The sequence below is a fragment of the Larimichthys crocea genome, chromosome XIV (assembly GCF_000972845.2).
Source record: "Larimichthys crocea isolate SSNF chromosome XIV, L_crocea_2.0, whole genome shotgun sequence".
NCBI classification, from domain to species: Eukaryota; Metazoa; Chordata; class Actinopteri; family Sciaenidae; genus Larimichthys; species Larimichthys crocea.
The window spans coordinates 13,021,024-13,045,987 of record NC_040024.1 but is presented as its reverse complement, the minus strand read 5'-3'; the positions used below and the strand labels follow the sequence as shown (position 1 = coordinate 13,045,987).

At 41.5% G+C, this 24,964-nt stretch overlaps 1 protein-coding gene across 4 annotated transcripts; it reads left to right on the top strand.

Moving 5' to 3' along the window:
- The first annotated feature begins 273 nt into the window (after positions 1-273).
- On the top strand, positions 274-24,237 carry mfge8b (milk fat globule EGF and factor V/VIII domain containing b). Of its 4 annotated transcripts, none has more exons than XM_027287870.1 (11): positions 274-503; positions 9,376-9,498; positions 9,717-9,848; positions 10,607-10,639; positions 16,484-16,597; positions 17,299-17,480; positions 17,741-17,896; positions 18,321-18,465; positions 19,717-19,919; positions 20,005-20,160; positions 21,272-24,237. In XM_027287870.1, exons 1-11 carry the CDS (start codon positions 434-436, stop codon positions 21,413-21,415), a joined length of 1,458 nt encoding a protein of 485 aa, XP_027143671.1. In that variant the 5' UTR covers positions 274-433; the 3' UTR covers positions 21,416-24,237. The 4 variants fall into 4 exon arrangements, with proteins under 4 accessions (XP_027143671.1, XP_010733502.1, XP_027143672.1 ...); XM_010735200.3 differs by having other exon boundaries at positions 275-503; positions 19,735-19,919; XM_027287871.1 differs by lacking the exon at positions 10,607-10,639 and having other exon boundaries at positions 275-503.
- The last annotated feature ends 727 nt before the right edge of the window (positions 24,238-24,964 follow it).

Below are 24,964 nucleotides of genomic sequence, written 5' to 3'. Positions count from 1 at the left end.
ATACTTTCCCTCACTTTTGGTTTCTTCCAGACCTGACTAATGAAAAGTATACCTTAAATAACCCCATGGAAACACTTGGGTTGCCAAAAACAGGGGAGCAATGATTTTCTCTGATGGATTTAATATTAAAGATCTTAATCAAGATTCATTGTAATAGCAGCACATTAGCCACAGACGCTTCTTTTGTTTCCAGGGCAATTCACACAGCGGGGAGGAGGGGGCGTGGTTACAATTATAAGCCAGGCTGCGATTGGCTGAGAGCTGAGGCGCACGTGCTCCTGCTCTACGCCTGCTGCCTGGGAGTTTCGAGCCGCACAACAACCTCGAGCCTTCAGCCTCACAGCGTCCACAGAGTCCCTGTCCTCTCTGACGGTCCTGTCGTCCTCTAAACTAACCAACTACAGCCACTCAACTACCGAGAAAAACCGCAGACATGAAGGAGCGGACGAGTGTTTTCCTTTGGCTGCAACTTTTCACAGCTTGCCTGGTGTTTGTGGTGAACGGTAAGTTGTGTCTTTGTGTTTGTTTACAGTTCAAACCGCCGCCGTTAAACGTCCTCGGCCCGTTGCTGTTTAAGGGTTTCCGTTTAAGGTCGAGCTGTACATTAAAGTTGCTCTCTGCTGGTCTTTTTTCGCTCTGTTTTCATGTTTAGCTGCTAAATGAAATGTACTTAGTTAGTTGTTAATTTGCCGGACACCTCACTGAGTGTACTCGTGTGTTTGTTGTTTGATATGTTAATCTGTGCCGACAGTCAGTTCATCACCAAAGTAACGGAGCCGTGGACATGTGTAGGTGGACAGGTTCAAGTGCTCCTTGAATAAGTTGACAGGACGTGTGGGAATGTGACAAGTGAGCCATTTGCTTCTGAAACTGCAGAAGCAAACATTTCTACAATTAAATACATGAGAAAAATAATAACTTCTAGCAAAAAAAAAAAAAAAAACGTGTTTTCCGTGTTCTGTGGGCCAGACGCTCGTGTCAGGATGCGTGGTTACCTCAGGGCTTTTTGTTGTGCAGAGTGGCCCTTTTAAGGAGCATGACACACAGGCTGGCTATTATTCCTGCCCAGTGTTAACCTCATGCCTTTGGCACTGGGCTTTGTTTGCATTTCCATGCATCAAACACATGTAGGCAGATGGACAAAAGGTAACATGGCCCTGCCTTCATGTTGTCCTCACAGACCGGGGACATGGCATCCCATGTCGCACACCCTTATTTTCCCTTGGTGGGATGATGTATTTTCCAAATGTAAAAAAAATGTTCCTGTTCCATGCAGCACTTTTTGCACACTGGTAAAGGGCAGTATTCATGACACGGGCTGGTGCTGGTGTGTGAAAGGCAGGTTGTGTGTATTTCTTGACAGATGACACATTTGGACTTTGACTTTTTTGAGTCGACAAACAGTCCGACCTTTGACATTTCCTCACTTGATGATCAATTCTCACTATCAGAGCTCACTGATATTCTCCATCCTGCATAGATTCATTTGAAAATGTGCAGACAAGTTAACTAAACAATAATTAAACTAGTCCAGACACGGGCTCTAAATCATTTTATTGACCCTGATTCTCTCATCATTGAATCTGCTTTTGCTTATGTGCTTTTTACATTGATTTGCTTTGCAGTCCTTATAGTTGACATCATTTCATTGCAACCTGACTGAATTTGTGTTGTATTGTTGACAGACACACTGCAGGCTGCAGATGCAAACATGCATGCTCATTAAGGGTCAACAGAAGATTAGTTTCATTTGCACATGAACGCAGGTATTAAACTTTTAACCAGATTTGGACTTTTTTTCCCCCCATTATTTGTCCTATAATTTATCCTGCATGACAGGCAGTTAAATGTGTCTTTGAGCATCACTTTCATAAATGTTTGACGCTTTTTGTGTGAATTGAAACTGAGAAAAGCGCACTGTCTGAAGCACACATCCCAACATGTTTGTTCCTCGATGCACTGGGACGGGACAGCCGTGGAGAATAGGTGTGGTTGCTCTGACCACAACGTTGAGTCACTTTTCCGGATGCAGCTGCCAACACAGACATACCAGCGAACTTCCACCCACAACAGCGCTCACTAACTGTTCCACGCTGTCAGGGAGTTGGGGGGCAGAGGGGGACTTGTTGCTGCTGTGTCATGCAAAATGTTTACAGGGCAAAATTAGAGCTGAGAGAAGAGTTTTTTTCTCCCCCCTGTGTTTAACCTGATTAAGCTCAATTCAGCAGGTTGTGGCTCACTTATCCCATCTGTCTGCTGCTGAGGAGAGAGAAGTGGAAAATGGCGTTCTGTGTCAGGGCTGAGGCAGTCTTTTCACACAACAAGACCACTTAGGGCAACCGAGTGAACCAGGGCTAAATATAGCCAGACGCTGGGCCAATGGCACGGCAGGAGACTGTGTATGTGTATAATTTGTGAAAGAAGGCAGGTGCATATGAACAGTTTTCAGTCCAAATTGGTGCAAATATACTTGAGGCCAATATATCAGGCTGTATTGTTACTGGACTTAACCAGAAATTGAATTTCCTGCTGATGTAATGGATGGATGTTCCTTATCCATACTTACTCTGCAAAACAAATCATGTGAGTCATTTTTCTTTAGGTTCAGGTAATGGAGGAATTCAACTTTTTGTAAATTGTAGACTTTATACCCTGGAAGCACAAAACACTGTATAACAACATTTTTTAAGGGATTAAAAATGATTCAAATGGGATGTTGAATATTGGCACAATATAATAATGGATTCTGTGTACATTATACATATTATAATAATAAGTATTAAACATTAAAACCCCACAGCAATCAAACTGAAGAGTGGATAACAGCTGGAAAAATGACCAACCATTCTGATAATTAATAGTTTTAGTCATTTCTCAGATAAAAGGCCATGAAATGATAAAAATCTTATCATGTATGAGTTTTGACCTGTTAACTGGACACAGCAGGATGTCGGAATTCACATTGAGGTTTTTCCATGTGAGGGAGCATTGTGTAGAATTTAGTGCCATCTAGTGGTGTAGTTGCTGACTGCAACCAACTGAGCACTGCCTGGCTCACCCTCTCCTTCCGAGCAGCACTAACTACAACTACAGCGGCCGCAAAACTAGCGAACAATGCAAATGGACTTTGCAAGAGCCAGTGTTTGTTTTTTTCTGTTCTGGGTTTCTGTAGAAACATGGAAGAGGACCCACTATTTCTGCAGATATAAAGGCTCATTCTAAGTTAAAAAAAAAAACATAATATTCTTATTTTCATGTGATTATACACTAATGTAAACATAGTTATGAATATTCCATTTCATCTGAATTCTTCCAGTAAATTTCCCCTAAATCCTACACACTGTACCTTTTTTAATAGACTATGCAATCAAGAAAGAAAACCATCAGATTAATTGATCATGAAAATAATGGTTAGTTGCTACAAACTATAAGCAGGATGGTAATTTACCCAATAAAAATAAAGCATTTCTGATCTCTGCGGTCTCTGTTCATGCAGATAGTGGATTTTCTTTGTCCGGGTCATTAGATAAACATCCCTGCGGTTTCTGTTGCCCAAAAACACGACAGAGGTGAATGGATATGAGTGAATATGAGCCTTTAGACTGTGGTGTGTCTCTTGCACTTGTTGAAACAGAAAAAATAAGCGTGATTTTTTTTTTTTCCCAAGGGTAATTTCTCTGTAAACTGAAACTATAGCCTGACGTCCTTTGTTCTATAAACTCGTGCTTATCTGAATCTATTTGTCTGTAAACTAAAGATAAAGGAGAAGTCTCGGGTTCCCTCAAACAGCAGCCGAGCTGACAATTGATGTAGGCTGGAAACCACATAACATAACCGCATATTTTTAGTTTTAGTTAGTCAGAGTTCAGTAAGTTTGTGAATGTGTGTGAGCAGAATGAGTGTACGTGTGTGTTCCATTGTCAAATCTAGCTCTTACCATCTGCCCGTATTGGGTCTCCCCTCCGGCTGCTGATGACTTGATTAGTACTTCTCCCTCCAAATCCCTCAGGACAGGACAGGCTCTATGTCTTCCAGTTTGAATTTTGAATAGCTCCCTTAATCAATGTTTCATTGCAATATGGAGTATATTCTAATTTGGGCCACTTTATTAGTGTGTGTGTCGCCCCACTTTCCAATCTGCCATGTTGAATATTTTACATGCTGTCATGTGAGGTGAACGCTGAGCCAAGGACAAAATCGGTCGGACTTAAATCCAAAGAAGAAGAATTGTGAAACTCTTTTGTGTTCATATGATCAGAGAGGGTCGACAACTGTGTGACAATATTGTTAGGTGCAAGTCCATTCAGTTTAAACTGCGGCTGCTGCTGTGTTACTATTCCAGGCTCTGCTTCAGTTACAGTACGTGAGAGAAAAGCTTGTTGTTAAGTTGATCGTGCGTGACGCCTGTGAGTATTTTTAGTGGCTTGTTTTCTATTTTTTTGGAGCAGCAGCAGATGCCCGTGTTGCAGATTACACGCTCACCTGCAGCTGGAGTCCAGCTCATCTTCATATTTAAAATAGTCAGGCTATTTAAGGACCCCGTTAGGCCTGGCCTTGATAAATCCACTTCCTGTTGTGTTCCAGCCAGGCTCTCCCTCTCCGTCTGTCTCCATCACTCAGTAGTGCAGTTTGGCTGTGACGTGTCATCAGACTGGACGAGCAGTCTACAGGTCTCAAGACTTCTCATTACGTGAACAGCACATCCCTTAACTGTTTTAACAACGACTGGACACAAGTGTGTGTTTGTTTGTGTGTGTGTGTGTTTGTTTGGTGCAGGCATTTCTCCTTGACTTTCTGGAACACTGAGTTCCCACACTTGCCTGCCAGCCTATATACTCCAGGATAGCAGTGTGTGCGTGACAGAGCAGAGGGCAGAGTGTTCACTGTTTCAGGCCTCAGGACACATCAGATATGAGCACTGACGTAACCACACACACACACACACACACACACACACACACACACACACACACACACACACACACACACACACATACACACACGTACATGTATGCATTTATCAGCGCTTACACAACCACCAGGTATGAAGCAGATGTTTGGACTCATGACAACTTTGACTTTCTAAGCTAATTTCAAACAAGCTCTTTTCAACAAGCCTTCCTAAACTAACTTTATTATTTTTGGTCCCTGTCTGATTTATTCCACGTCATCTTTGATAACTTAAGAATCATTCACATGAAAGAGGTCCTTGCCCACTGTGTATTTTCCTAAAGCAGCAAATAGCACGCTCCGAAACCTCTGTTTAGTTTTGCATCACACTGATTAAGGCTCGCCTACTCGCTTATGTCCATTTTATCCAAAGTGCTGTTTTATCTATTTATATGAGCTGCAGTGAGTGTCCTCAAAGAGTCCACCCCCCTCCACTCTTTATGTCCTGAAATGGCTCCCCTTTCTTCATCCTCAGTCATGGCACAGAGCCCGTAAATGACTGCACAGAGCAGGTTTTACCACACAGTCCTGAGGCGTTTTACTCTGCCGATGCCTCGTAAAAAGGGTTTGCATCTTTTCACCTGGTCACACAGCGAGTGTGTGTCACATCGGTAGGAGGTGATGAACTTGAAGCGACTCCTTCGGTGAAGCTCCAAAACATGTGTGCCATGTGTTGTGCAGCCACTTATTTGTTTTCAGGAAGTAACCACAAGACTTGCCATAGAGTTATTCATGCCAAACCCAGCCACCTGTACTGACCACATTTAGGTCAGCATAAGCTTGCTTTATGAGCGCTGTAGGCACATCTGGCAGTTGCTTTCATCAGACCACAATAATACAAAGAGTGTGATAACTGAAAAATATTGCTACATGCACTGACATGATGCCCAACCCCAGCTGTGTCCTTTATATCCGAGGGTCAAGCTTTTGCAGGATGGGGCTCATGGGGGGCTGAATCTCTGTGATTGTGGCTCTAACTGCTCTGCGTTTTTGGTCTGGTATTTGAAACTCATTCTTGTGCTCCGGCATCACGGGAAAGGCACAGACCATGACTCATAAGGAGTGAGAAAAGCACAATGCCCGGTGGAAATGGCTTGTCCTGCCAAACATAACTTCACATACCTTCCTAATCTGTCTCTTGGCGAGGACAAAGTTGGGCACCGCGTTGTGTACTTTAGCACTTTGACAGAAAATATTAAATGTGTTTTTTACTGCATTATTAAATGTTTGTGGCTGCACCCTCAGATGACGCATAGCTTTCTCTAATAGTTATCATACTTTATAAGAGAGAATAAATTACATAACAGTTTTACATAATGAAACCAACTGATTATATTGTTTTTGGAATTGAAGAACAACAACATTAACAGGCTCAGGCTTGTTTTCATTGTGGTTCTTGTAATGAAATGTTACTACTTAAGCAGCAACACGCAGCCTTAAGAGGGTTATCATCAAGGCCAGTGAGACCTCAAACTATTATATCAAAATATTTTTGGATAACTGATGACGCTTCTTATCAAGGCTGCTGCAGCTTGAAGGATCAGTTTACCCAAATAACAATAAAGCATTCCTGACTTGGATCTACTGGTGTCTGTTCATGCAGATAGTTTGGGTTGTCTTTGTCCAGGTCATCTCTCAGATTTCCGTTGCCACCAAAACACAATGGAGGTTATGGGATTTTTGTCATTTGAAAAATTGGACAGCCCTCTTTCTGTTTCTGTTCCCAACAGTTTTCATGGGGAACATGTCTTGACAAGTTCCATTAAAAACTGAAACGTTGGTTCTGGGAAGAGATGTCACAGTTGTGGTTTTCATTGCATTGAAAAATGACAATAGTGTCATTCCCCTGCACTGTAGTGAGGCAGAAACAGAAAGACAAACATCTCATAACTTGTTTGAACTTGAATAATGAACTTGTTTTGGAGTCTTTTCATTAGGCGTTTTACGGTAAACTAAACTGAAACTATGTCCACAGATTTCTCGTTGTATAAACTCACACTTATCTGAAACTGTAAACTAAAGATAGTGGAGAAGTCTCTGGTTCCCTCTGAAACAGCAGTGGAGCTGACAGTTTATGTGCAGTGGAAACCACATAACACATCTGCATATTTTCATTCACTGGCTGAATTCAAAGTTGTATCGTATTTCACATATACTGTATATAGTTGTGAATGGGGAGAAAAAGCCACTCTTTTCTTCATTCCTGTGTAATTTATACTCTACAGACGTGGTTTTTACAGACAGCGGCATGACTTGGGGGATTTTCGAGGAGGCTCTGGTGGTTTGACCACTGTCTCTTGGCTGACCACTTTGACTAATACATCATACATTTAATTTCCTCAGACCACACAGTGTTTCTAGAAGATGTAAAATAAAGCTGGTTGTCTCTCTTATCTTGATCTATTATTTCAAGTTCATAAGTCAGATTGTTCCATTTTAAAATATTCTTGGAGGGTCATTTATTCACTGTTGTTGTTTATCACTGAGAGGGTTTCCTGAAGGAAGCTGTCTGCCAACGTAGGAAGGGAAGTTGTCTCCCTTCCCGAGAATAAACAGGCAGTAACATTTGGATAAGAATGTGTTGGCGGTGCCAGCCCAGCCTGTTGACTAACACTCCCATGAGTTGTGAAAGCACTTGGAAGGCCATGACACTGGATACAGCACTGGTAAAGCTGGATAATCTATGGGAAGTGCAGTTCAGTGGATAAACAGACAAACAGGATGTTGGCAAGTGGATCTCTTTCTTTCTTTCTTTCTTTCTTTCTGATACCTACAAACTTATATATTATATAGTATTTATTTTTTTAATCCTTTGTCACTGAAGACTGTTCTGTTGGCCAGAGTTTGTCCTCTCGTGTGGCTCTCTAGAAAAACAAGAAAACATATGTGTAGTATGGACAGGACACAGCAATACACAGGATGTCTCTTCAGAATACCATTTTCAACAGTGGCCTTGTGGCCACTGTGAATTATACCCTCAGCAGGACTAAAATGCCACTTTGCTTTACTATAGAAGTCTAAAAAAATATTTATCTACTCCCATGAATGTACTTTGTTTGAGGTGGGAAGAGGTACCCCACTAAAGCGCTGCCTCACAGGCTCAAAAAGATCTCTGACCCTGGTTTTTCAGACATTGTGGTAACAAAACCACCAATTTCACACTTGGGGTCCAACCTCAGTTTCCCAAACAATTATCCAAATGATAAGTCTTAACTTGGAAATGTCCTCCCTGTCTTCAGGGGTGTTAAAAGCCTCCTGATTATTTACTTCCTCCATATTCCAAAACGGGATATAATGGAGACATTGACTTCCGAAGTGCTGTGTGCTGTGTCTATACTGAGAAAAATGCAATTACTGCTTCATTGTTCAATATGTTGAATGTAAATGCTCCAATTCTGTCATTTTGTCAGGAACAAGTTGACCTTAATCATGTGTCATACTTAGTTTCCATTGTTGTTCCATTATTTTGTAAGCGCGTGGTCATAGTTCCCGAAGGGCAGAATCTCCTTTTTTAGAATAAAACTCTCTCTGACTGTAAATCATAGCTCATCCAGACTTCTTGCTTTTTGAAAACCACTACACGCCTTTTGATTCCGTTTTTTTTTTTTTTTTTTTTTTTTTTTTTTCCTTCTCCCTCTGCGAGCTGCCACGATTTCCGTCATTCCCAGAGTGCTGCCAGATTGCCAGGTTCAGGCCAGGCAACAGTGATGCTGGTGGAAGCATCCAGTGTTTGTGTTGTGTTTACACTGTAGTGATGGCTTACTCAGCTGTTCAGACCGTCACATCTGACACGCAGCAAGCTGTTTATTTTTTATTCAGTGGCACAAAGAGGGAATTGAGTGGAAATTTAATAATGAGACAAAGCACAAGTTCAGCTGATACACTCAAGACCATAAATACTTTTTCTTCCAGTTGTATATATATTCACTGGTTTTAATGTTAAAAACTGCATAAGGAACAAAAATGGACTAAATGCAATATAAACATGCACGATGCCAAAACTACTCCCAAGACACAACTGCTGCAGTATCTGATCGTCCTCTTCCTGTTCTGAAATATGGGCATGGAAATATCAGATGTTTGACAGGAAGCGCTGAGCTGTCAGGCGTTTCTCAGTGTGAAATGAAGAGTACAAACCACAGCTGGATCAAACCAGATTCACAGCCAGTGTTATAATATTCTCCTCTTTTACACCATTTCCCTTCTCTGGTTTTTAGTTTGCCACACTACACATTTGAAAGAAAGCAGCAAGAATCACAATAAAAAGAAATCTTGTAAAATTTTGCCTTGATGTAAAGCTCCTAAACCCCAGTCATCTGCTCACGTAAGAGCTGGACTAAAAGAATCTGTTTTTTCTGAATGTTATGTTGTGTACTGTACTGTGGTAGTAACTTTGTCACTCTCCCTCTCTCCCTCTCTCTCCAGGTGAGTATTGTAAGGAGAATGTTTGCAATAATGGTGGAACCTGTGTGACTGGGGCAGGGACTCCATTCATCTGTATCTGCCCTGATGGCTTCTCTGGAGAAACCTGCAATGAGACAGAGACTGGTAAGGCACATCTCTGAGACTGAAATAAATCTGTTTTTTTGCTGGTTATACAAGGAAAGCTAAATAATACAAAATGAATTAATGAATCTTTACATGCACCAACCCATTCCCTGAAAAAACTGCTATAATTACTAGTTTAACTATTAATACTACTCATTACTACTACAACACGGTTACACTTGTCTCTCCTTCTATGTGGCATTCTTCCTGTCCAAAAGGGCCTTGTAACCCAAACCCGTGCAAGAATGATGCCACCTGCGAGTTGACCGGTCATTCCCGTCGAGGCGATGTCTTCAACGAGTACGTCTGCAAGTGCCAGCCAGGCTTCGATGGAGTCCACTGCCAAAACAGTAAGTCTGTGCCTAGTCTTGTGTAGTCTAGTTCTGCTGCAATTCAAAATCAGTTCCACTCCGGCATATTTGGATGTTAATGATCCATGGAAAGTTATTCTTATAGCCTTTTTAAATTTTTTCTAGTACATTTGTGTTTTGGTAAGGCCTTTTTCTAGGTCATACTGTGCCAATGCACTGTAATAAATACATGAAAAGGCTATGAAGGAGTATTGGAATCGCATAATAGCACTGCAAAATATCAAGATCAGTTACACCAACAAAACATTTCTATGGGCTATTTTATTTATATAAAAAGTGTAATCAGCTACAGCAGCATACCAAAGTCTCAGTCTCCATCTTTTGCCGACCGTGACCGTAGATATACATTCCCATACAACTAATTGGCAACTCTAATGAGGTCCCTGTTTATCTGCCTACCCTGACACACTGACAAGCAGGCAGCTGCTGCGAGTGCTGACCACCAGACAAACAGCTGTCGTCCCCATGGGAGTTTCATTCACACGTCACTCAGACCAGGTTGGTTCAGTCGGGGTCAGTTTAAAAGAGGGAGGCAACGCTGGGAACATGTGCCGCGCTGCGCTCCTCCAACTGCCTCCAGCCCTGCACACAAGAGACAGATGGCTACTGTTTGAGCGAGAAGGTGGCAGAAAAACAAGTGGCCAAGTTTGCACAAAGAAGTAATTTAGCAGAAAGGGGACTTTTAGGAAAAGGCTGTCTGTATTTTGTGTTTGATCATGTATGCCTTTTTATCCTAGGTGTCCGAGGGGCTGATTTAAGTTCACCAAAAGGTAAAGGTGGAATGGGGACTCGAGGAAAGAAAGATATCTCTGTGTTTGTGTTTTGTGCCTATGGTTTCTTGAATCCAGGTGCTATCTGTTCTCTTGGCTGCATGCGGAGGCTGAGGAATTCAACAACAACACACATACAGCATGCACTTACATACACACTCTCACAGACAGGGAGCCGCTGAGTTCAGCACTATATCTCATTGTTTCTGAGTCAAGGCTAACAGCAGAGCTGGCAGTTAGATCATCTCATCTTTAGATGTGTTCACCCACCCTGACAGGAGACCTACTAAAATATTTTGTTGTGCAACTCCCTCAAGCCTCAAACCTCAGTGAAACTATACATATGGCTTCTGAGATAGTTAAGTTGTTTACAAGTCGGTGTCTAGATGAAAATAATCGAGAATTCCCCTGTGTATTTATGCTTCTCATTTGACTCCAAAAACAAATGCAGCCTAGTGTTTGCATTTTCTTTTACCCCCAAGAGCCACAAATCACAGCTCATCAAAATCCATACATTCAAGTCTTTTGGCAGGTACTTTTAGCTTAGCTGTCGGAATAAGAGCCCTCTGCAGAGAATGCATTTACACTAATTAGATAATCCCTCAAGTATCACAATAAGGAGAATTTATTCGACCACGCTGGTTTATGAAGAATACTGGGTCAGGGTGGTACCCCTCCTTTCACAGCTACTGATGACTGTGTTGTGACAGCTTAAGTGCTCTCTAATTTGTGTGTGTGTGTGTGTGTGTGTGTGTGTGTGTGTGTGTGTGTGTGTGTGTGTGTGTTGAGGACACAGGGTCACGGGGCAAACAGCGTTAGCTAGGGCAAACAGTCATATGTGTGTGTGGCCAGCTCCTATGGTTTGTGTGAAAGAGAGAAGACGGGCTATAGAAAACCAGCGACTGTGGTGAGCCCAGGGAGGTGTTGTGTAGTTAAACATTTAACTAGCTTCCTTACACTCACTTCACACATGGAAATGCAAATTGAGACAGACATTTTTGTGTAGAAATTGATTAAAAAGTTGGGAATTGTCACCACAGTCCCTGACTGCTGAATTGTTGGGCTGTATATGAGCCTGTGAGGAGGTGAATGAAGTGTTTTTGGATCAGAAAACAGCCAAACACAGAGTCTAATAAGTTGGTGTTGGCAAACTGGAGCCAGATGGAGACAAATATTTTGTTCTCACACATACTACTGCAACTAGAAAAGTATAAATAGAAAAACGCAACAGTAAAGAAGTGAAAGGTGGACTAGAATAGAGGGTAGAAAATAGAAGCATCCTCTCCTCGGAGGCCTACAGTCAGTTATAGGAAAGAAATTAAAAGCAGAGGACAAAAGGTTTTTTTTATTCATATGTAGTTGGTTTCACTACTGAATAAATTTCTTCTTCAAGGACTAAAATTCCTTTGAGAAACAGATCAAGAGAGCAAGGAAATCTCTACTGGAAAAAAAACAACATCACGTGTGCGCTGCTCATCCCACATGAACAACCACACACAGCTGATGATCTCATATAAAGACTGTTTAGCATACACATACACACATGGTTCATCCCTCGTACCAGCCTGGCCAACAGAAAGTGGCGGTCCACGCTGAGCGCTCGCAACGTCAGCGCTGCTGTTGCCAGGCGGAAAAGTGAACGTGGAGGCTGAACAGTGAATTAAGTCTGCCCTCCTGACAATGTCACACTCTCCACTCAGGTCTGACTGCAGCACTTCTGACTGTCCTGTCAAATCGGCCTAAAAGCCTTTATGGTTTGTGTAGGTGTGTGTGTGTGTGTGTGTGGGTATGGGTGGGGGTGGGGGGAGACATGAATAGCTGTTCACTTCACTCTGGTGGTGGCAGATGGATGGAAACACTGAGGGAAGAACGAGTTTTTCTTGCTTATGGCCTCTAAATCCCAGATTTTCATAACAGATCAAGGCAGTTATTTGCTTCTTGGAAGTCCCTGAAGGGGGTGTGTATGCGTGTGCTGCTTTTTCAGATGTTTTGGGAGAGTTTTCAGCTCCTCCCAGGATGTGGTAATGTGGGCAGACTGGGCTCCATGCCCCCTGTAGAGTACTGGCTGTGCGTGTACGTATAATATATGTGTGTGTGTGTGTGTGTGTGTGTGTGTTGTCATTGATCTGACTAAGCCTGGCATGCATTTCCTGGTTTACTACTGTCTGCACTAAACAGGCTAGATTGTCCTGTTAGAGATCTTGAAAGCTACTTACCTGGGCTCACAGCATGATCTGAAGTAACCGAAGCAGCTGTTGCGTGTTTTGGCTGGTGAAAACTGAACCAGTAACAGACTTATGAGGGCTTTAGAAAACCACAGGGCTCTCATAAATATGAAATCAATACAGCTGACATGATAGAACCACAGTTTAAACTGTGGAAACTGCTAATTATGGAGCCTCAATGTCAAGTTGCTTTAAATCAGAATGAATCTCACTGTAGAAAGCAAAGATTTACAGTAACTCATGTATCCAGACATGCTCATTGTAGGACTACTAAACTAACAAAAACTATTACAAACATTTAAGATCTGTTTTTAAGTTCTGTACATTTATATCTGTAACTCTGTTGACCACTAAGAAGTGGGGGGTTGAGCGCCCTGCTGGAGATCCTTCAGAAACTACAACAACCACATTTGTGTAAATCTGTGACCATAACGTTGAGTTGAATAGAGGGTGAGTAGATGTTCAGCAGGGGGAAGTCCATAGTTTAGAACTTTCAAGAGTCACTTTTTTTGTCAGTTTGAGGTCAGTTTTGATTTCCCTGACTAAGCTGTTCTTGAACTTCTAAAGACAAAAACAGGATATGAGGGATCTATACTTACTGTAGCAAATGAGGTGAGCTGATCTCACAGTAATATTAAATGTGCACACAAAGCTGCAGAAATGCAATAATATAGATATTCAAAATGCTGCAGCCATTGCAATTTTAAGCGCAGGACCTGATACCGGCATGCCTTGATATATTTCAAGAGGGTGCTTAGAAACACAGCTCTAAATAATATGCTCTGTAAATAAACTTTATGACATCAGAAGTTTCATTTTGGAGCTCCGCATCCCTCCAGCAGAGAGTAGCACCCTGGCACAGATCTGATTCAAAGCTATTCTGGGTGCTGCTGGCGCTCCCTGGTGTAATGCAGCCAGTCCACACAGTATATAGCAAATTACACATCTGGAAGCCTTTCAGCCTTTTTTTTATTTAATACCATTGTGGTTTTATCCGGTGACCACTATGCCTTTAGAGCACCCCACTTGGTTGCTTTACCATGGCAACAGTGAGAGTGGTGATTAAAAATATATAATTTTCTTATTTCATGTTGTTTTTGGTTGAAGAAAAGACTAACTTTTCTTCCCTGCAGCAAATGTTGTAAGAGATGGATGTAAGATATAAGAGATGGAAGGTTTATATTAATAACCATTATACCAGAGGTTTAGTACTTTAATACAGCAATGGACAATATATTTGTGGGCATAAAGAATAACTTGTTTCACTCCTCACACAGTTACTGCTTTTTTACTTCAGAAGGAAGTGGTTAAACATCACAGATGGTTTAATTTCAGAACTCAGTTTGAGTACCTTGTGGGCTGAGGCCTCACACTGTGAGGTACAGAGAACGGATAACACCATCTACTCTTCTCGCACAGCAATGTAAAAGCAGAATCTCCGGCGGTCAGACTCAGGCTCGCACGTTTTTTTTAATGGTCCAAAACCTGCTGGCTGCAGCACACTTCCTGGACATCGATAGTTTTGCTGATCACCACATGCACTGCCAACCGACCGTGGCTTTGCATCGATTAGGGTCAGGTTTCAAACAGGGCGCATGAGATTTGTATTGGTTTCCGCTTCATGCTGGGGCAGATATTGACGCTCTAAATATTGTGGTAGTGTGCTGTTTCCCGTAGCTACAGGGTTTGTTGGATACAGGCCATGGTGCGGTGCTCTATATGTACAGTATGTACAAACAGTGTGCTGACAGCAGATACTGATAAATATGTAACATCTGATTAGATGTCAGTTTTGGCTTCAGTTTTCCAGCTGAAGCATCTCCATAAGTCAGCTCATGGTTACAATGAACCAAAGCAACATGAGAAGATGAGGCACGTGCAGCCCTGTTAATAAACAAACCTACAGGCCTTTGCAGTCATAGCGCATCCACCTGTTCATCTACCTGTCTCAGGGATACTTTTGAGCTCCACAGACTCCTCTCTCAGCTGACCCCTGTCTGGTTGTCACATAAATGGATTAGACTCTGGAGCAGACCTGGCTGTATGCTCCTCCTGGTACACAATCCTCTTACTGGAGAGAAAACCACCAGCTGACGTACATCAGGCCCGGAGTTTCCATCAGCCATCACTTACTGATTTAGGTCTCTGGGTTGTTTTGTCTGACATGAAAGTGAGATCTAGGTCTGTATGCCACAAGGTGAGGAACATGATAGGTTGTTAGGATCCTGACATCATGGAGCAAATCAACATTTTGTCCAGTCAGTGTCTTAAAGTCTGAAGTAGAAGCCTACTCAAATACTACATAGTACAGTTCTTATATTTGTGCATCCAGTAGCGAATGATAAACCTTTTCACACATCTTCATGAAATAGCTCTCTGATTTTAATGAAACTCAAAGAAATCACATTTAAAAGACAAGTGACCTAACCACATTGGTATAATACAGTCTGCCTTCTGCCATTCAACACAATCTGCCTTAACTATAGTGTGTAATGGTGTTTGTTTGTCAGTTAATTACTCTGTATCTTAATTTAAAGTACTTAAAAGTTTTATATTTTATGTAGCCTTCATACATCCTTTTATAAATTCTTGAAACCCAAAGATCCCCTGATATTATAAATTAATCAGCATATCTAGATACAGACAGAAGTAACTTCTACCTATTGACTTGTTCCAAGACTAAATGAACTCGTTATTAAATTTACTTATTAATTTATTGATTTCTGTTTCTAGGAAGTTTAGTGCTATTCTGTGTAAGCTCTCAGAGCCAGAAGTGTCATGACTGTGGACCTCGTTATCCAGAGTTTGTGGATTTCAAAATGACTGTATTCCTCCTGTGACTGTGTGAAAATGAATGTTTGGACACGGAGCTATTTATGGAGAGAGCATGTGGGCAGGGAGATGCTGCCATGTGTGTGCCTGTTGGATAGAAACATAACATCGGTGTGCCTGGGTTGTTTTGCGTGCGTTTCCTTCCATAATAACAACCACTGAAGATTAAAGGTCCAGAGAGTCACTAAAAAATCCACCTTTTAGTTTGCAGCCTTCAAAGCTGGCTTAGTCACACACAGCTCCTGTGGGTTTGAGATGATTCCCGTTTGATTCTGCTCATTCGTTTTCCTCCACTCAACTCATCTGACAGACTTTGAGCTGGACAGATGGTGTTGGTCAGGGCGCCATCAAGAGGCAATACAAAGAATTACAAGGGACTTAAACATGCACTGGACAGACTTAACAATACTCTACTCTTCTTTAAAAGCAGCATATAACATCTTCACACTCACCAGCTAAACACATGAAGTCCTTTGTATACTCTCTACATCCTGACCACGTATGCTCCTGGTGCAGCTGGCTCTTTGATACCAGATATCTTGAACGCTACATTTACCGTCTTTACTACACCTCCAGTGATGTCAGCATGGCTTCAACTAACCTCCGTATGAAGCGGGTGAAGTATCGAGGGTTTGATATTGAAATATCAAAGCACTTCTCTTAAGCATGACATGTGATCTTCACTGGCACTAACTGTGACCTGCTTTCAGACTGGCTGATAACAGTTGACCAGTAAGCTGTTTATGTTTGGCTATAGGAAGTGACAGCGTGTTTTATCTCTGTGTAGATGTGAATGACTGCGCTGGCCAGCCATGCGAGAATGGAGGCACCTGCAGAGACCTGGATGGAGACTTCAAATGTCACTGTCCCTCCCCTTATGTGGGCAAACATTGCCAACTGCGTAAGTGTGACAACACTCGAGAATTCATCAAATGACTCAATTAGTCTCAATACGTTCATCTAAAGAAAACAACTCATATTTATTTAGTAAAACAAATTCTACTGAGTATGAATTGTGATTTTGTTTAAAAAAAACAAAAAACTTTTGAGTAACCAAAGTGCACACAAACAGGCACACTGAATCCATGTGTAATGGTGTACTACTGGCTCTGTTACAGAAATATATTAATTGAAAGAAGTAGAATTGAAGGACGACATTAATGATAATAGGATTGGGAAGGCAGCCAAGCTCCTGCATTTTAGAATGATCAGTAGGCAGCATAAAGAGAGCCAGCCAAATAAGGAATCAATACTTTATTCAGTTAGGCTGATTCAACGCTCTGCATCCTTAATGACTTCATGGTTTACACAGTTTAGTCAAAGTATAGCACAGGCAAGCTTAGGGCTGATTACACTCTGCATACCTCCTGAGTGTCTGAATGTATACTCACACAGTTCTCTGTGTTATGAGTCTTCTCATAGTGCATGTACAATTTTTCTTTACAGCCATAGTGTAAAAATTAATAACGAAGGTGTGAGTACTTGGCTACGTTAATCTTTAATCAGGTTTCTGAAAGGTTGTTATATGCCAAATTTGCATTTGGGCCACAGTGGGAAATCTCACACTGACGTCAGAATCTGCCCCCCACGTTTCCTCTACAGGCTGTATTTCTCTGCTCGGCCTGGAGGGAGGCGGCATCGCTGAGTCCCAGATTACAGCCTCATCAGTCCGTTACAGCATGCTGGGCTTGCAGCGCTGGGGACCTGAGCTCGTCCGCCTTCACAACAAGGGACTGGTTAATGCCTGGAGCGCTGCTGCACACGACAAGAACCCATGGATAGAGGTGAGGTCAGGGACACAGTACAAGAGATATGTAGATTGACAAGTAGACAGATAACTGCAGAGATGGAATTCTTTGGGTGTATATTTAGTCTAGAAACAGTTGTTTTACATTTCCTACCATTTAATCATACATTTCTCTTGTTCAACACCTGTTTGTTATTTTAAAAACTCACCATCCCCACATTGCTCACCTTCACTTGATGTCATTCAATGCTTTAGTTTAACTAAATTGAACTGTCTGCTCTCTGTCCATAATTTCAGATCAACATGCAAAGGAAGATGCGCTTCACAGGTATCGTGACGCAGGGTGCCAGTCGCATAGGAACAGCCGAGTTCATCAAGGCCTTCAAGGTGGCCTCCAGCCTGGATGGCAAGACATACACCATGTACAGAACTGAGGGAGAGAGGAAGGACCGTGTAAGGACACACAACACAGTTCAGCAAAAATGAGTTCACTAAAATCTGTTTCAAACTGATTTCTAACAGATTCATCAACCCCAATACGCAGAACACATTAGTGTGATGCTAAAAGACAAATGACCGCTAGAGGGAGCAGAGACCAAATCATACAAGACTCACAACATGCACAATTCTACTGTGACACTTGTCAACAGCAGCTATGAAACAGAGACAAATGTTATATTTATATTTGTATGATATTTATTTTATTTGAGTTTAAATTTGCTTGCAGAGAGGAGTGAGTGCCTACACCATGTTTTAGAATACATGCATCATGTTAAAAACTGCCACTTAATAGCAATTATTGTAATCATTCATCAGTGACAAAAAATAACTGATTAACAGTACAGTTGACACAGTTTGTTAACTCCTTTCTTTGTAGGTATTTGTTGGAAACGTGGACAACGATGGCACCAAGACCAACCTGTTTGACCCCCCGATCATCGCCCAGTACATCCGCATCATCCCTGTGGTGTGTCGCAAGGCCTGCACCCTGCGCATGGAGCTGGTGGGCTGTGAGCTCAACGGTAAACTCACACAGAAGACATAGAACAATACACACACGTTAGTGACTGAAAGCAACTTTTCACATCTTAAGTCGTTCAAACTCCAGGTGGGACATTTGTCATCCAATTGTCTTTGGCTTCTATGTGTCATCTAATTGTTTTCAGACTTCTGGACTTGTGATGATCATATTTCAAAGGATGTTACCCAGAGGACTGAAATACTTAGTAACTTTGAACACAGATGTGTCCACACAGATCAGAACCATACTTTACTGTAGTAATACTGGCAGGCATACTGCACTTTAGATGCTAATGATTCAGAGATTGAGAGTGAGAGCATTTGGTCATAGTCATCATTTAAAAATGTGTCACCCCAGCAGGAAAATGTAATAATTACTTCTTTTAAGTTTTCTGTATTTCAACCAATGTCTGTTCATGTTGCTGTTGTTTTTATGTAAAGCCAGTGTGGTTCTTCAGAACTCTCCGGCCTCATTACACTGTTGCATCTTCAATCTCTCTTGATCTATCGGATCTCAGTATCTGTTCTGTGCTGTTCTATGCTTCCCAGTTTGTGCATGTTTCCAAAATTGCTATATCTGTAGCATGTTGGGGTCATCTGTCAGTCTGAAATCACAGCCAGCATGCATGAGTTGCACACTTTAAAAGTACTGATGATGAATACTCATGATGAACCTGTAAGACAGCTTGTGAATCAACTGAAGTGCAAAACAATGTTATGCAAACGAGAAAGGCTATCGCATGAGCAGCTCCATGATGTTGGACAGTACAGCTGAAATTCTAACATTTTGTTTCATGCATCTTTGATCTGCTGTTCATCTGACCTGCATGCCCAGCTGCTTCACTAACCCACACTCATTAAAAAGTTTCTCACAGCCTTACAAGTTTGTTTCTACTTTAGATTTGTTTTGCTAACACCAAACATGTGAAGTGATACAGGAAATAGAGAATACTTGCAGAGGATCACTCGTCCTTAATAATGTGGGTGTGATCAACTTGAAGCACAGATAAGCACAGCACAAATAGTTGAAGGCAGTACTGGACTCCACGAGTTCATCTAAGCTCAAAGCGACCCATATCTCTGTTCATTGCATCTACTGCTCTGGTCCTTCATCATCTCTGGGTGGCTGCTGCTTCACTCATCACTGGCTGGCCTTGGCCGCTTCATGTCTGTCCTCTGTCTGTCATACTTTCTTCCCCTCTCTTTCCATTCTGTCTCTTCCTCTGTCTCTCTGCCTGGTCTCACCTCCACAGTGTGTTCAAACACTTCAGGTTGTTCAGAGCCAATGGGTTTGAAGTCCAGGTTGGTATCTAACAACCAGATCACGGCCTCCAGCACCTTCCGCACCTGGGGCATTGAGGCCTTCACCTGGCACCCCCACTATGCCCGACTGGACAAACAGGGCAAGACCAACGCCTGGACTGCCGCCACCAACAACCGATCTGAGTGGTTGCAGGTAAGATGTGACAGACCTGAACGTTGTTGTTTTTTAGTTTGCGATTTGCTGGGTTCGTAAAGCGAAGCTGTGTCTGTATCCTCAGGTGGACCTGCACTCTCCTAAAAAGATCACAGGAATCATTACACAGGGGGCCAAAGACTTTGGCAACATCCAGTTTGTCACAGCCTTCAAAGTGGCTCACAGTGATGACGGAAAGTCCTGGACAATCGTGAAGGACGAGACCACAAAGACAGACAAGGTCAGTTCAGACCTGGAACACGCTTCAGCTGCATCACGCTGAAAGGTTTATTGAAACTTCAACAAAGAGAATGTAGGATTTATTAATACGCTTGTCGTCACATGATGCCGTTACAATTCTGAAGACGCTGTCCTCTCTGGCTCGTCTATATGCCCTCAAGACAGAGACACAACTATTGTCTGTCCATAAATGTTCATTATTCTGCAAAGAAGGAAACATGTTGACCCTCAGTGGCTCAACATTCTTATCTGACTCTGAGAGGCTTCTATGTTATGCACCTATCTGTAGTTTTGAGGGAGTGAGGCAGCCTTATCCTCTGACCTTGGTTGCCATAGCAATGACCAGAATGCTGCTTTACACAAACATACAGCTGTTCAGTATCTCAAGGAGAGAAGTCAGTGTCCTCTTAATAATCTAAGATTTGACACTATCCCTACAGTGACATACGGTTGACCCTGTGCCACATGCTAGAAAAGCTGGAACAATAACATTAATGTCTTGGTGGATTTTATGGAAAAAGTTTTTTTCTTAAATGAAACCATAAAAAGCTCAAGCTCGTATCTGACTTACTCGTCTACATACCTGGAAACAATTATGTTGACGCTGGGTTTAATTAGCTTTCTGTTTGCATGTTTCCAAAAATCTGTTCACCTGCCAGATGTGCACCAGAGTACGGCCAAATGAAGTCATTAAACTTACATCGACAGTTTCCACTGACTTAATCGATGAAACATTCGAAGTTCAGTTTATGATTTTAATTTAGTCCTTCATGGATAGTGTTTGTATTTGTTTTACTAATTGTCTTTATTGTTTGTTGTTTTCACATACATATGCTAATTGTAACATTCTTGTTATTCTTATAATAGAAAAGAAATCCACAAATATACATGGCTTTGGTTGTTTGTCTTTCTGTATACCTGTCTGTATTTGTTGTTTTTAATCATCATCAAAAATAATCATACATGTTGTATGACTTAATAATGTAGGAAAATGAAAGAAGCTGTTGACTGAAGACAACTGGCTTAAACTCCAAACGACACCAATATTTTAATTGTTAAAACTACCAGTGGCTGATCTGTGTTGCGTTGACAGGCTGCTGTTCTCTGTCCAGATCTTTCCAGGCAACAGCGACAACAACGTTCACAAAAACAACATCTTTGATCCCCCGTTCTACGGCCGCTACGTTCGCATCCTGCCGTGGGAGTGGCACGATCGCATCACCCTGCGAATCGAGCTTCTTGGCTGTGACGAGTAGCACCACCCTGGACCTGCCTACCCCACTCCTCCTCATCTTCCTCCTTTCTCTACCTCCTCCACCCCCCCTTTCCCCCCTCCCTTTACCCTCCTGCCCTTGTCCCTCCTGAGCCACACCTGTACTGCCTTGCTCTCAGCCCTAGGGGGCAGCAAACACCAGAGTAGCACACCACCACCCCAACCCTGGCTGGTTGGAGGTGGGATATGTTACCCTTAACCACTGTTACCAGGGTCCTGATTGAGTTCAGCTCCCAGTGTCCCCTCTTTGTTCGTTTCCTGAAGTGATCACTCGTCTTTTCCACCTGAACCAAATCTGTGATAATTTCAGGAAATAAATCCATATCTCCTTTGTTACTGATCAGGGATGGAGTCAGATTTTTATCCCACCTACCGGCTAAATCAAAGGTGGTAACCGTGGCATCCCTGTGTCAGAGGTCAGGGGTAACGGGACTGCTGCTGTATCAGTTGGTGCTGCCTAGACTCTGATCCTAGATCAGTTCTACCTGGAACATTGAACCTCCATGACCCACGGCTGGTGATGTACATAAGCTCCACTTAATGGCTTGCACACGTCCTATAACCGAACAGTTCACACAGACACACAGAATATGTATTCTCTTCAGATGTATTGACACTTTTTTTTTTTTACCACAAGGTGAATCTGAGCATAAGAAAATCTGATTCATATATTGGAAAGTAAGCTTTGACTTTAAATGTGGATTTAAAAAAAACATGCTTGTTGCTCTTTAATGGGAAAACACCAGAGTTCAAAAGCAAATTTGCCATTTTTTTTTCTCGTCTTTGTTGAACAAAAATAAGAGAGTCAAATTGTCACAGGTGTGTTCTTCAGTATTCCTGGTATTTCTCTGCAGTGGTTTGTCCTCAGTTCATGTTTCCTACAGTACATTTGTTTAAGCTGGTTAACACCCAAGGTGTAAACACACTATTTACTCTAGTAAAATATGTACGTGTAGCAGCCAATAACAGACGAACCAACTTCCAACCATTCACGCAAATCCTCATTTTTACTGAACGTGTGTACGAGCTTCTTCTATTTCTGTTTGAGGCCGCAGCCTTGTTTGGAAGCTTCAGACCAAAACAGTGTGAAGTCATTAACTCAACTTGTGCCAACACCCCATGTTTTTTTCTTTTTTTCTTTCTGTGAGTTTATTTTAAAAAAAATATTGCATATGGTGCACTGAAGCAACAGATGTTATCTTCAAAGCCAGAAGAGACACCCTCATTGACAGACAGGATGTTCTAAACAAAAGAGTTCCAGATCATTGTTGAGTGAAAGAGAGGAGACACTTTATTGCTGTTGAGGAAATGAATAATAGTCGTTACATGTTTGGCCAAAGAAACGGGACATCGCATACAAGAATCATTCATTCAGAAAAAGATTAGTTTGATCCAGATCCAGAATTCATGTTATTGGCTGCTATAATTCATGTTCAGTTTAAAAAAATGGTTCGTTTAGTTAATTAGTCTTGACTTTAAGAGGCCATTTGAAGTGTAATGATTCTGAAAAGAAGCGTGTGTGGAGATTTTTCTTGTCTTGATTCTCAGACACACTTCAGATCTTTTTTTTTTATTATTTCTGAAGGAATGACGATTAAATCAATAGAAATTCAATAATTGTGATTAGCGATAGTGTACAGGCTGCAAGTTTAAAATTTCTGATGGATGTTATCTCAGGTCAAAGCAGATCTGCTCCTAATGTACAGTAAATGCTACTTCACTTACTAACACACACACACACACACACACACACTCGGCTGTGCTTCTAGTTGTGTTGACACAGTTTAACTGTTTTTTATGGCACTTTGATGTTTGTGTTTTGACATTTGAAATATCCAAAAACCAAAAAGAAAAAAAAACAGTATTATGCGTTGAAGAACAAACAGTAAACATAATTCATTATTACATGTAGGAGTACAAAAAGAAAAAAAAAAGAGCGTGAGAAAATCTACTCACAGTTCAGTTTCTTTGTTAGATTAAACTGAGTTTTGAAAGTCTGGGGAAATCCCTTTTGGATGTTTAGTGGTAACACACATATATACAGTACTGTTGTACTGATCTGTCTATGTTAGTAGATTAATGCTTGCTGCAGACGGTCTATCTAAGGGTCCAACATTACGCCTCCAGTTGAAAGCTGAGGCCTCGCTGATAAGACTGTAAGAGAGAAACCAAATTAAAACTGATTTTTACGGTTCCACCGGGTGCGCGACACGACCCCGCCATATCATCTGCTTCTGCTGCCCCCGTCACAGTATTCTAAACCTTCTCCACCCCATGAATTATGAATTATGGGCTTGTGCAATATTATACTGTGTTAGTTTGAAAACAATGAATATTAATTCAAGATGCTTAAAAAATGCATGAGGGGATAGCAGTGCCACTGAGAGGATAGACGTTGGTGTCAAACACTGTACAATATTTATTATTGTCGCAGACGATTCCATAAGCAGTCACCCTTGTTATCCACGTCTGCATGCATTTTATTGACGAGTGTTACTCAGTTCAACCGATTTGAATTTATTGGTGATATTTTTTTTTTCTAGGTGATTATCAACAATATTCTAGTTCAGATCTTGTTTCCCCGATGTTCAGGTTTTCTATGATTGATAAAAAAATGTATTGCCATTGATGTTTTGGTAATATGAGTCAATTTCTTGACTGTTGACCTCATAGAATTGATACTGGATTTGAAGTTGTTTGTTTGTTTTTTTGTTTTTTATTCCAGTAATGTGTTTCTAAGAGGATTCCTTTATGTCTGGCCTTTGTATCTTAAAATGAAGAATAAATAAAGAGTTAAAAATCAGACCTAATTGTCTTTAAATGGTTTATATAACACAGCAATAGTCTGTTCTTTTTGTCTGTTTTGTATATCACTGGGTGGAATATTTAGGTTTTAGGCTATATCATTAATCATATTGCTGAGTTAATCGGATCTATTTCCATTTAAAAAGGTGGAAGATCAAAAGAGCAAAAGCACTGAGGGTCGTTTTGCCTGTTTAGCATTTAAACACCCCAGGGGCCTAATCTCTCTTTAGACCACTATACAATCTTTCAAAGGTATCTTCACCCGAGGACGCCCCTTTTCAGTCTCATTACAGTCTGTGAAGGTCACATAAAAGTGCTGAAATCCTCTGTGTGAGATTCAAACCACACGTTCAGAAGAAAAATACATTCATACAGTAACATTGTGAAGGTTATAGTATGGAGGGACTTCTTTGTGATGTTTGTGCAGCCCTTCAGCACAGCAGCAGTGTTGTATATTAGTAGTATGATATACCACCGGATTATGCCACTTTTTGCGCACTATTAGTAAATCCCAGCTAATTATCATGTAAGACAACAGTTGTCAGATGATCTCATCTAATGACCACCAACCCTCTCCAACCAACCAGCTGTTTTTCCCTCTGGAGTTGCCAGTAGTTAAAGTGTTGAGGACTTAATGACAGCTTTCTCCTCCTTGTCCTCCAAATCTCCCACCTCGTCTTCCTTCTATTGTCCTTTCTCTGCAGAGTTTGAAGGGCAATTCTTACCA